A 12888-nucleotide genomic window follows, 5' to 3' on the forward strand; every position below is an offset into this window, starting at 1 on the left:
TACATTAACTCTTTTATATATTGACTGTTTTAAAATGTCTCCATTAACTAATTTTGTCTTGTCTATTTGTCTTTTTTCATATAGTCACATTAGTTCTCTTTTGGTTACTGTCTGCATAGAATATCTTTTTCTATCCTTTTACTTTCAACCTATTTGTGATTTTGAATCTAAAGTATTTCTCTTGCAACCAACAGATAGTTGGGTCATGTAAAAAAAATCCATTCTGCCTTTTAATTGTAGTGTTCTGTCTTTTTACATATAATGTAATTATTGATAAGGTAGGATTTATGTCTGCAATCTGGCCATTGGTGTTATATATATCTTTTTTTTGTGCCTGTTTCTCCATTATTTCTCTGTTTTGTTAGACATTTTCTAGTGTACCATTTTAATTCCCTTGTCATTTCTTTTACCACACACGAGGGTGAGTCAAAAATTATCCGCACTCTGGCTATAGAATTAATAGAAGTTTTAATATAACCAGAGTATGGATAATTTTTGACTACCTTCATATTATTTGCTTGCTGTTTGTCTTTAGAATTACAGTTAACATATTAACTTATAACAATTTAGTTTGAGTTAATACCAACTTAATTTCGGTATTATACAAAACTTTGCCCCTATATACTCCTTTCCATCCCCCCTCCTTTGTGCTGTTATTGTTGTATAAATTACATCATTATACGGTGTGTGCCCATCGACTCAGATTATAATTATTGTTTTACGTGTTGTCTTTTAAATCAGATGGGAGAAAATTACGAATAAAAAATACATTTATATATTTATCTCTGTAGTTACTTTTATTGGTGTTCTTTGTTTTTCATCTGGGTTTGAGTTACTGTCTAGTGTCCTTTTAACTCAACCCCAAAAACTTCCTTTAGTATATCTTGTACGGCTGGTCTGCTAGTGATGAATTATCTCAGTTTTTGTTTATCTGTGAATGTCTTCATTTTTCCTTCATATTTGAACATATTTATAATGGGTATTCTGAGGTCTTTTCTGTGAAATCTGATATCTGGTTGTTTCCAGAGGCAGCTTTTATTGCTTTTTTCCCATAGTGTATCGGTTACATTTTCCTGTTTCTTGCATGCCTCATTATTTTTTGTTGGAAACCAGACATTTTAGATAATATATTGTAGCAACTCTGGGTACTGGTCTCGCCACTTCCCCCACCAAGGTTTGTTATTTTTGTTTACTTGTTTGTTTTTTAGTGACTGGATTATTTTAGTGACATTCACTTTCTCCTTCCATAAAGTATGAAGCCTCTGATGTTTCTCCTCAGGGAGTGAAACCAAGCAGGACATTATGGGGCTCCTGGGCATGGAAGACTTTCTATGTCCCTTGTTCCATGTTTGTAGGGAACAGACTCCAGCCTTCATGACCTTCCCTGAGTCCCAAAGGGCAGATTCAATCAGTTGCTAATCAGGGAAGGGAGGGGAATGCAGAGACAAGGGAGGAGCAGCCAAGAAACAATAGTGCAGCCTTGGGGCAGGGTCCTGGTTCCTGGAGAGATACACATAACAATATAAGGTTTTTATAGAAGTGAAACCGCCAACAAATGGAAGATGTCAGCATTCTTCATTCCAGAGAAAGCCATCTGAGGCCAGATTAAAGAGACCAGAGAAGCTGATCAGGAGATTAATCTGAGACCAGATTAAAGGAATGCAGGCCCTGCACACAACCTCATCTTGTCAGCAACCCCACCCTTGAACTATTACTATAACACTCCTCACCAAATCCTCCCAGGGTGGGACACACAGTTTTTGAGGGCAGGAGCCAGCTGTGTCCCCCTTTGCCTGGCAAAGCAATAAAGCTATTCTTTTCTACTTCCCCCAAAACTCTGTCTCCAAGATTTGATTCGGCACTGGTGCACAGAGGCTGAGTTTTCGCCATCAGGAGGCCCAAATTGGGTATTCCCACAGTCACCTTGGGATGATAGTGGTATTGTTAAGGCTCTCATTCTCTCTTTTCCTGACCACACCCAGTTGTTAAACCCAACTAATTGCTGCTTTATTGCCCTACTGTTTCCGCTAATGCCCCAGGGCATAAATGTTCTACAAACTAATCCAATCAAACTGTGGCTCCTTTGAAAGAATAGTTTCCAAGGTCTGTGTTTGTTATTTGTTCTGAATCCAAGACGGTTCCTCCCAGCAGCCTTAATCCATGGTTCTCTGTAAACTACCTACCCTACAGTCTAGGTTGTGTTTTCTTAAAAATCCATGAATCTCCTCCTGATTGCCTTTCACCTAAACCTTCACTGTTCTTGACAGTGCTCTTAGGTTTGAAGATTTCCATGCTCTGTTGAAAATAAAATCAGTTCCTTTGCGAAGAGGTTAGGAGCTACCTATTTTACAACCTGCTTCTCTACCCAGGCAAAAATCTCTGAGCTAGGGCTCTAGAGCTGCAGGCAGGGATCATGACAAGCTTCTCTCTGAATCATACCCCTTCTCTAGGAGCTGAGTGATCACTGGAGTGTGGTGGTGGCAGCCTGAAGTCCCTTTGTCTAGTCTCTCCTGGCATGAAGCCACCACCTCATTGACTGGGACAAGGGCAGTTGGGCCCCGGGATGTTCAGCATGCCATATCCAAGGTACAACCTCTATTCTATAAATGGGGGATGAACAGAAGAAGTGATGAACTCCCACCTCTCAACAACACTTGCTTGGAATTAGCCTCAGCAATAGGCACCTGGGGATAGGATGAGACACACTGAAGTTCTGCTTCTCCTGGGAAGAGGGCCCTTCAACTGAGCTTCAGGAGAGGGAGCCCTGTGTCCTTGGCTGCAGGAATCTGGAGTCTTTACCTCACTGAGCTGGGAGAGGGAGGGAATGATCTTGGTTCAAGGACTACACACTCTTGCCTTTCTCACCAACTTTGGGGGGTAGGTTTTCTTAAATATATGCTTCTCCATTTGCTATTTGCCTTTAAGACCATTTCCAGAGGCTTTACATGCCTATTTAAATAATTTTCAAAGTTTCACTGGGGAGTGGGAGTTCCTCACACTGATGCTGGAAGTTGATCTCCTTCATTTTTCAGGGATAGTTTTGTTGGATTTAGGATTCTTGGTTGACTGTCTCTATCTTCCAGCAATTTAAATATGTCGTCTTTCTGCCTTCTGACTCCACGGTTATCTCAATCAGGTCAGGCTTCCATAACAAATACCACAGACTGGATGGCACAAACAACAGCAACTAATTTTCCCATAGTTTCTCATATTAAAAAATAGTTAAATTCTCTTATTACCTATAATTTGTAGGTTCTGTAGGGTTTCCAGTATATGCAATTATATTAGCTGTAAATAATGACAGTTTTGTGTTTTCCTTTCCTGCTATGTATACCATTTATTTCTTTTATTATTTTCTTCTTTTGCATTGGCTAGTACCTCTGGTACAATTTTAAATAGGAGTGATGATAGTGGTCATTCTCATTTCTGATTTTAAGTGAACTGCTCCCAACATTTCACCATTAAGAATTATATTAGAATTAAGCAAATATATCTTAAAACTGTATTAAGTTTTTAATAGATTACCTTTATCAGGTTAAGAAAGTCCCCTTCTATTCCTATTTTGCTAAGAATTTTTTAAAATTAAACCATAAATAGGCATTGCATTTTATCATTTGTCTTTTTCTGTATCTACTGAAAGGATAAAAAATTTTAATGCAGTGAATGATATTTGTAGAATTTATGTTAAACCTGGAAAAAGTCAAACTTGGTCACCTTTTTATATATTTCACAAGGTTAAGTTTGCTGTTTTCCTTTAGGATTTTTGCACTTATATTTAGGAGTGAGACTGACCTATAATTTTTCTTTCTCATATAATTCTTGTCTATTTTTATTATTACTAATTTCCTCTTAGAATAAGTTGGGGAGTAGTTTATCTTTTTGTAATATTTGGAAGAGTTTATATAAGATGGAATTATTTGTTCCTTGAAAGTTTAGTAGAATTTTGCTGATAAATCATCTGGGCCTTGGGTTTTTTGTGGGAGTTTTTTGGTGGGAAAATTTGAAACTACTGATATGATTTCTTTAATGACTTTAGGAATATTCATACTTTCTTCTTTTGGTAAGTTATATTGTTTCCATTCTAAGCTGCCCAATTTAATCACATAGACTGTGTAGTATTCTCTTATTATCTCTTAATTTCTGTTTCATCTATAGTTTTGTCTTTTTATACCTAAAATTATTCCTTTGAGGCTTTTCTCTCCTTTTTTTCCATGACCAGCCTTATCAAAGATTTATATTTGATTAGTTTTACCAAAAAAATCAACATTTGGCTTTGTCAGTCTTCTTTAGTGATCTTTGTTTTATATTTCACCAGTTTCAGCTCTTATTTTAGTATATCTTCTTTACTTTTTCTGAGTTGGATTCTTAGTGCATTATTTCCTATTGAGATTATTGATTTCCTTCTAAGTAATATTTTCTGCTGCATCCTCAGATTTTTGGTATGGAAATATTTAATTACCATTTACTTGTAATTTTTTGAAAATTTTCCATTATAATTTCCTCTTTAATTTATTTAGAAATGTATATTCTAAATTTCAAAGTATGTGGGCATTTAAAGTATAGACTTTATTCTTGATTTCTAACTTTTTTGCACAATGTTTAGAGAATGTAGTCTATATGACATTTATTCTTTGAAACTTATTGAGATTTGCTCAGGTCTAATATGTTTTCAGTTTGTTTTCTTGAGGGGAATATATGTTCCCTATTTTTTATATCAAGCTTGTTGTGCTGTTACGCACATGTACACACATAATTTTTTGTATGATGATGGATTTGTCCGTTTCTTTTTTTTCTTTGCTTTATGATTTTGAAGCTATATTGTGAAATATATACTATTATAAAATATTTAATTCTTCCTTTTATCATTCCATAGCAACTCTTTCTATCCCTAATAATTTCCTTTGTCATAAAGTACACTTTATATGTTAATAACCTAGCCACCTCAACTTCATTTAGTTTGCTTTTTCTAACACCTCTTTTATTATACCTTTATCTTTACCTAAAGATAAAAATAAATAGCATATAACTATATTGGAAATCCAATCTGGTCATCTCTATCTTTTAACTCAAGGGTTTAATCCATATTTATTGTGATTATTTATGTAGATTTGTTTCTAACATCTACTTTTTGTTTTCAACATATCCTGCGTTTTCTATGCTATTTTTCTCTTTTCTTGCTTTTCAGGAATTTTTTGTTTGCTTTCTGATTTCATTTTCCCCCTCTTATGGAGGATGCTATATTTTTAGCTTTTTAGTGATTACCCCTGACATTTTTCCAGGCTTATTGAACAAAATCTAAATTAGTCCATAACTTGCCTCTGCTCCCAAACAAATACAAGGGTCTCAGAACATTTTAACTCAATCCCTTAATCAACTTACATGTCATTGTTATCTTTTAGTGTGCCCTTAAAAAAAAACTACATAAATAAAAATTATTATTATTTAAATAGATAGGGCTTATTTATGTTTACCTTCATGGTCACCATGTCTTTGCTCACAGTTCCTTCTTGTTTTTCAGATTCCCCCTTTGGGATCATTTTCCTTCTACATGAAGTGTATTTTTTAGAAGTTCTTTAGATAAGAACTATTGGTAAACTCTCTAAATTTTTGTATTTTTCCTTCTTTCTTGAAAGCCACTTTTTCTAGATTTACAATTCTAAGTTGACAATTATTTCCTCTCTGTACTTTCAAGATATTAGATTTCTATTTTCTGATTTCTACTGATTTGTTAAGAAATCTGTTATAATTTCACAATTTTAAATGATCTGTCATTCTTCTCTGGCTGCTTTTAAGGGCTTCTGAGTGTGTCCAAGTATGGTTTTATTTTAAAAGTTTGCTTTCCTGCTTGGTGGTATGCATCGTATTCTCTGGTTTTATGGATTTCAGTCTTTATTGCTTTTGGAAAATCCTTAGCCTTTATTTTTTAAAAAAATCTGCCTCTCCTCCATTCTTTCATTTTAGAGCTCCAGTTTTTTGTATGTTTAAGTGTTTAATTTTAACCTTTTAACCTTTTATATTTTTTAATCCATTTGTCTTTTTTTTTTTTCTTCAATCTGGGTAATTTCTTCAGCTCCATTTTAGAATTCATTAATTTTTTTTAATCTGCTGTTAATTCTCTCAAGTTAGGTTTGTTTCCAACAATTTTCATTTCTGAAGGCTCTATTTTTCATCATGCCTGGTCCTTTTGTAGTGTCTTATTGCTTACTTATTTTCATGACTACTTTTTAATTCCTTAGATATTTAGTGTATCATTATTCTAGTTTGATAATTCTGTTCCTTGGAGTTGTGTTTCTGCTGATACTCAGCTGTGACTTGTTGATCTTAGATATTGAGTTCCTATTTGGTTAATCTGAGCTGAGGTTGCTTTTCTCCAGAAAGGACTTAAATTTGCTTCTGTCAGGAGCCAAGGAGAGCATTGTTTTGTTCATTTATTTGCATGTACATGTGTGTTCCCATCTATTTGCTGCCCTGGTGATTTCCCTTACATCCCGAGAGTTCAGCAGTGTATTAAAAAGTATGTTTTTTTTTTTTTTTTTTTTTTTTTTTCAGGAACTAGTTGCTTTATGACAGACTCTTCAGGAAGTTAAAGCCCTAATAAAATTCTTTAGTTGGGGAAAAGTTTGAACTGTTGGGTAAAATGAGATTTTCAAGTGTAAGCTCTCCATATGATGGATATTATAGAAAAAAGCTAGGTTTTTGATCCAATAAATAAAACCAACACTTGCTTAACCAGGGGGTGATTATTCACTTTATGGGAGGATTGGCAGTGGAGGCTTTTGGTTGCCAGGTGCATCAAAGGTTCCATTTATGACTGTTCATTTCTGAACAGAGAAAACAAAAATGAAGCCAAAGCATTTTGAGTAACTACTGGAGATCAAACTGAATTAAGATAAACTATTTGGAACTATTACAGAAGTTAGTGGGGAAAAAGAATTTAACTGAACAAAAATCCTACTTTGCACACTCTCAGGAAACACAATTAGTATATTTTACCTTAGACAAAAAATGTTCTAAACAAGGTGTTTTGTTTTAGGTTAACCGTATCATGTTTCTCTGGTCAGGTCCCCTTTCACTTTCTCCAACAATTATTTTTAAAATCCTCCCTCTTCAACCCGCAGGGCCAAAACAACTGCCTTCCCTGTCACTCTCAGCAAATAGCATCAACTACTTTTCTATGCAGACATCATCAGAAGAGAACTTCCACACCTTACATCACCAGAACTAAAACCTCCCCTCACTGGCATCTATTCTTTTCTTCTAATTTTATTATTATTATTATTATTTTTGCTGTGTGTGGGCTTTCTTTTTAGTTGCGGTGAGTGGGGGCTACTCTTCATTGTGGTGCACGGGCTCCTCATTGCCGTGGCTTCTCTTGTTGCGGAGCACGAGCTCTAGGCACGTGGGCTTCAGTAGTTGCGGCATGTGGGCTCAATAGTTTTGGCTCACGGGCTCTAAAGCACAGGCTCAACAGTTGTGGTGCACAGGCTTAGTTGCTCTGCAGCATGTGGGATCTTCCTGGAGCAGGGATCGAACCCATGTGCCCTGCACTGGCAGGCGGATTCTCAACCACTGCACCACCTAGGAAGCCCGTCTTTTCTCCTAATTTTAAAAGACAAGCTGCCAATCCTCCCTGCTAAAGCCACCTATGCTCTGGATGTCATCTCTTCCCATACCCTCTAGGACTTTGACCTCTCTCTCTCTCTCTCTCTCTCATCTTCAACTACTCCAGTTCATCTTGTTCTTTTCCACAAACATTTAAAACACGTTCAGGTCAGAACCATGGGAAAAAAATAACCAGCTCTCCTTCTAACCCTCCATATCCCTAATCCTGTCTCCCCCGACTTCACAGCCAAATCTCAAAGGAGTATCTACAACTAGCCTCTATTTCCTTACTTCTCAACGCATTCCCAATCTAGATTTTATCCCCAACATTCCATTGAAATTCTTACCCTAAAGTTTCCGTATTTCCAAATTCAGTGGATATTTACCAGTCTTCACCCTACTTGACTTCTCCATAGGATTCAATACTATTTCACATGCACATATACTCTCTTACGCTTCTTTAGCCCTTATTTTAAAATGTCAGTTATAAAGAAGGTCAACAGTGTTTAGCTGAATATCATTGTATTTCTCTCAATGCAAACTTATTTACTGTAAGATTATTACTTATAATTACTACTCGTTAGTAGTATTATATATGTTAGTGTAAATTATACTTTGGATTTATTTACACTTTATATTTCAATTCAGACCTTATATTGATTAAAAAACTGCATACATAAGAAGGTTATAGCATTTCTGAATTTCACTTTAGGTTAGTAGAAAAGGAATTTTCAACATATTTATTAGAAAAAGTTGGTGCTGGTCTGGTGGAATTGAGACTTTCTACTCCAGTGGTGCCAACTTCCTCTTTCTAAAGAGATCCAGAGCAAATGGGTTTCTGTACTTCCAAGGGTCCCCCTTCACTGCTTTTGAAACACATTCAACTTTTCAAGTAGCTGAATGATAATTCTTCTCTTTAACTAATATAAGTTATTTTGGCTTCTCCTTAGTTCTTACATGAACTACCAAAATAATGGATATTTTTTCATCTATTTTATCACTTTTTAAACAACTCTCCCAGCATTATGCATGGGAGGACGCAGAGTAGAAAAAACAAACCTCCAAGTACAAGATTCTTTTTTTTCCTGTTGAAAATTATTTGTGGTGAAGTTTTTTTCTGGCTGTGGTTCTTATTTTGGAAAACCCTTTTCATGGGCTCAAAATGGCAAGGCCATCTTTTGGTTATTGTTCCCAAGAAATGGTTTTTAGCCACTAGACTGCTTTCTGCACTGAGGTTTTTTTTGCTGGTACAATAAGACAATTCTGGTGGCTTCAGTAGAAAAGCTTGACTGCGTGACAGGTGGGTGTTCTGTGACGAGTTCCTGTTTTCTTGATGGACTCGGGACCGATGTGTGGGAGCACCTTGGGGCATCCTACATGGAGCACACAGAGGGCAAGGCTGTGGCTCTGATGGAGTGTTTTCTCCCTCTGCCTTTAAGAGAACACGGGGCTGGCAGCAGCATCTGCAGCAGATAGAGGCATATCTCACCAGGGCAGCCAGGGAACCAGAGTCCAGGGGAAGTTTAATGGGGCAGAGATGCACTGGTTTGTGGGCTGTAGACTATAGCACAGCAGAGACAAAGGAAGACGTCTAAGCCCTGTTACTCTGTCTGAAGATCAACACCGTGTGTGACCCCTGGGAACTTATTAGAGATGCACAGTCTCGGGCCTCATCCCTGACCCATGAATCCAAACCTGTGCTTGAAAAAGATCCTTATGCAACTCCCGTGCACATTATAGTTTGAGAAGCACTGCTGCGCTAACCTACATTAAATCCGCAGGCTTCAGATCCCAGCACAGGACACTGCTCCCTCCGGGAAGCCTTCCTGGTACTCCTTTCATATACCCTGGCACTTGGTCACCTGGGTATCGTCCACGTCCTTATGGCCTTGTCACTGCAGGTCTGCATTCCCTTCCTCAGAGGTGAGCTCTAGCCCAGATCATTCTGTGCTCACCGTTCACGCCGCCCAACTCACAGCAAACTCCAGTCAGAAGGCTCACTGGGACAATGAATAAATGAATGGGTGGGTGATCAATGCGACAGAAATAAAAGCCTGAAATTCACGGAAGGTTAGGTGTTTATTTTTGCTGCTTCTTAGACAAGCTCTACGAGGTAAAAACAAAATACACAAACAGTTTCAATAGTGTAGATTTTAAACGTTCAACCTCAGACCATGGCATTTAGGGATTCCAGAGCACTTTGGTTCAGGCACTTTTGTACCCAGAGGCACATAGAATTTCCCAGGCTGTAAGGGAGTGACTTGCTCTCACAGGGGTGCTGTTGCCAGCTGCCTGATGAGGTAGGGAAGAGCAGCAGCAGACACCAGGTCAAGGCCAAGCACATAGCCCACCCTGCCTTTCATGAGCTGATTGTCCAGCTCGGGGGGTGGCCAGGTCCTCTGCTGCACCTGCCTCCTATTGAGGAGCACCTGCAGCAGGAGGTAGGCGGGGAAGGGGAAGAAGCACATTAGACTTGGCTCTGTGTCAGCATCTTTGGTATAAGGAAACATCCCGGGCCCAGGGACGGCCAGAGAAAAAGGGCAGCTGATGCTGATTGGGGTTGACAATCCTTGGTGGGTCCCAGCTGCCCATGTTCTCCCCGCTTCCTATCGGCAGGAAATTGATGGGCCCTCATTTTGTCAAGCAAATGCTGAAATCTCTGCTTCGCCTGCCTCCTTTCCAGTGAGCCTCTCTGAGGCCAAGGCTGCCGCTCCATCAAGGACCATCTGGGAGGCAAGCTCGTGCTGCTCAGCCTTTGAGAGCAGATGGAAAACATCTGCAGGAAGCAGGCAGCTTTGCCTTCACTGCCTTCCCTCCATCAGTCACTGGCCTAATGAGATATGCTTGCACTTGGCTCCTTTTTTTCCTTTTCGCTAAAGGACCCTAATGTGCTCCACAGACATGAGCTCATGCAGTCTCTGTGGGGAGGCAGGTGCATCCTCTTCTGTCGCACTCTCGGGTCAGCTTTTGCCGGCTGACTCTCTTTCTACCATCCTAAGATGCCCTCTGGCCCAGGAGACCTAAGAATATAAGCGTGACCAACACCCCCATTCAGGGTACATCTCACTGATGTCTTCCATCAGGACCACACCCCTTTGTGTTCAAAGATGACACGTCATCCTGGTTCTGCCAGGGGATGGCGGCTCAGCTCAGAACAGCTGTTTCTCTCTACAGGGGAAATAAAAGCAGTTTCAATATGAATCCGTGAGGGATGGAGTATATTCCAAGGACACATGGCCTGCGGCCTCTTGTGCTTTGGGGCGGCAGCGTTTCAAGTCTGTAGCTTTGGAGGAGAAGACCCTCCCAGCTATTTTGAAACATAATCTTGCATTAGGAAGAACTTGGCGCCAGTGTGGTTTTCAGGGTGCTTAGAAGGCAGGTTCTCTGCCCAGAGGCAGCAGAAGACATTTGAAGAGGTCCCCAGTGTCCTTCCACAGGACCAATTCAGTGAGGACAATCCTTCCGCAGCCCTCCCGGTGGGATCCCAAGAAAGGCGGGGCTGTCACACTGAGCACTCTGGGCCTTGTTTTCCCCTCCCCCTTGAACCAACTTTTAGAGTTGGTTCTGCTCTAGGCCTTCCTGGGAGACATTCAAACTAATGATTTACAAGGTGAGAAGGCACAGCGGTTTAAAGAACGGTCATCACCAACTTAAAGGAAGGAAAGAAACTACACTTGTTCTCAAGACAGGCTTCATTAGTGGCTCTGGCAAGGAGGTGACTTCACACTCCCACAGGAGGATCAATTTGCAGTTGCCGGGGTGACTTCTGACTTTCAGGAAAAAAATCTCCCTGGCTCAGGGAGGATTAAGGGGAGCAGCCTCAGCCCCAGTCCCTTCCCTTTCCTGCCACCCCCCAACCTGGCAGAGGCTCCCAGGACACAGACACAGGCTCACCCCCAGTGCCCTCAATCCCGCCTGGCCTCCTGCTGCAGCCAGAGGAGGGGCTGCACCCCCTGCACACTGGTGACTCGTCAGCCTTGTGCACCCAAATTGGGCTCCAGGCAGAGCTCTTGTCTGTCCTGCCACCTTAGAGCCCCAGCTCTGCAAAAGCCTTGGGAAAGTAGGCAAAAAGGAGTGGACAGGGGAGGTGCACAAATGGACGGAATCCACTAAAGTACAAGCCTCTCACTGCCTTTTCTGTGCAAAAGAGTCTGTGCATCTCTCTGCAAGTGTCACAATAATGTGAGCTGCTCTTCTCCTAACATCTGGCACTTGCTTTTAAATCTACAGGTTGAAATCTCAGGGACTCAAGTTTTTAGCTAAGTAAGCATAATTGCAAATCCTGTTATATATATGAAATACATATGGACATATATATCACACACAGATGTGTCATTCTGAATATTACTGCACACGTCCCAGGAAGACCTCAACCCTCCCAATTTGTGTGTAATTCTGTTGGCCTGCATGATCAAGGAGAGGAGTCCTGACAGACCAGGCACCGTCCTGCCTGTGTCTGGTTTCCGGAGCCAGGTGCCAGCACCTCACACGTGGCTCGTCTTCTGGGCTGTGGCGCGGTCCAATGGCAGCATGAACTTGACGGCACCATCCTTCTCCCAGCCCCTCCGGATCTTGGCGAGTCTGCGGCTGAAGCAGGGCAGGAGAAACAGGACTTTGGCCAGGATGATGACACAGGGCACCAGCAGGGTGAGGGTGAAGGTCGGGGGCAGGTAGAACTTGTAGCGACTTTCCTCGAAGGCACGGGTCCAGCCGTAGGTGAGCGTATGCAGGGTGCTCAGCACCAGGCCCACAAAGCCCAGAGTGGACTGCGGGAGAAGAGAAGGCCAGCGTGAGGATGGACACAGCGATCCCACCAATGGCTTGTCTGCTTACTTGGCAGAGGGGAAGGAAGGAGGGTGGCTTTAGTAGGGCTCTGGGTTCAAATCCCAGCCCTGTCACTCACTCTCTGCACAATCTTATTACTACCTAAACTTTGGGCCTCAGTTTCCCCAACAGAAAAGGGGAAACAATGCTCATATGCCAAAGTGTATAAGGATTGATTGATTCATAAGGAGTCAATAAAATAACAATGCTTTCCCGCAAAGTGTATTATTCATGCCTCTGGTAGCTGCCAGAGGACTTAAGATGGAATTAAATTCAAAGAAGTTTAAAAACATGCTACTAGTTTTGTGTATATTTGCATGTATACAGAGTAATAAGTGTCCGCTAGCATAACAAAATCATAATTTCACAGATAAGACTTCCCTGGTGGTGCAGTGGTTAAGAATCCGCCTGCCAATGCAGGGGACATGGGTTCAATTCCTGGTCCGAGAAGATCCCACGTGC

At 40.5% G+C, this 12888-nt stretch overlaps 2 protein-coding genes across 10 annotated transcripts in view; one reads left to right on the forward strand and one right to left on the reverse strand.

Moving 5' to 3' along the window:
• C8H2orf76 (chromosome 8 C2orf76 homolog) overlaps positions 1-12888 on the forward strand; it is a 134682-nt gene that overhangs the window by 111568 nt on the left and 10226 nt on the right. The window lies entirely within an intron of this gene.
• Positions 9669-12888, reverse strand: part of STEAP3 (STEAP3 metalloreductase) — a 44431-nt gene continuing 41211 nt past the window's right edge. For 5 of the 6 annotated variants that reach the window (XM_057746736.1, XM_057746735.1, XM_057746739.1 and 2 more), the window contains one exon: positions 9669-12368. In XM_057746736.1, coding sequence (XP_057602719.1) covers positions 12087-12368 — 282 coding nt within the window. In that variant the 3' untranslated portion in view covers positions 9669-12086. The remainder of the gene's footprint in view (positions 12369-12888) is intronic. The other variant, XM_057746740.1, reaches the window with a different exon arrangement.

This window comes from Hippopotamus amphibius, chromosome 8, assembly GCF_030028045.1.
Source record: "Hippopotamus amphibius kiboko isolate mHipAmp2 chromosome 8, mHipAmp2.hap2, whole genome shotgun sequence".
NCBI classification, from domain to species: domain Eukaryota; kingdom Metazoa; phylum Chordata; class Mammalia; order Artiodactyla; family Hippopotamidae; genus Hippopotamus; species Hippopotamus amphibius.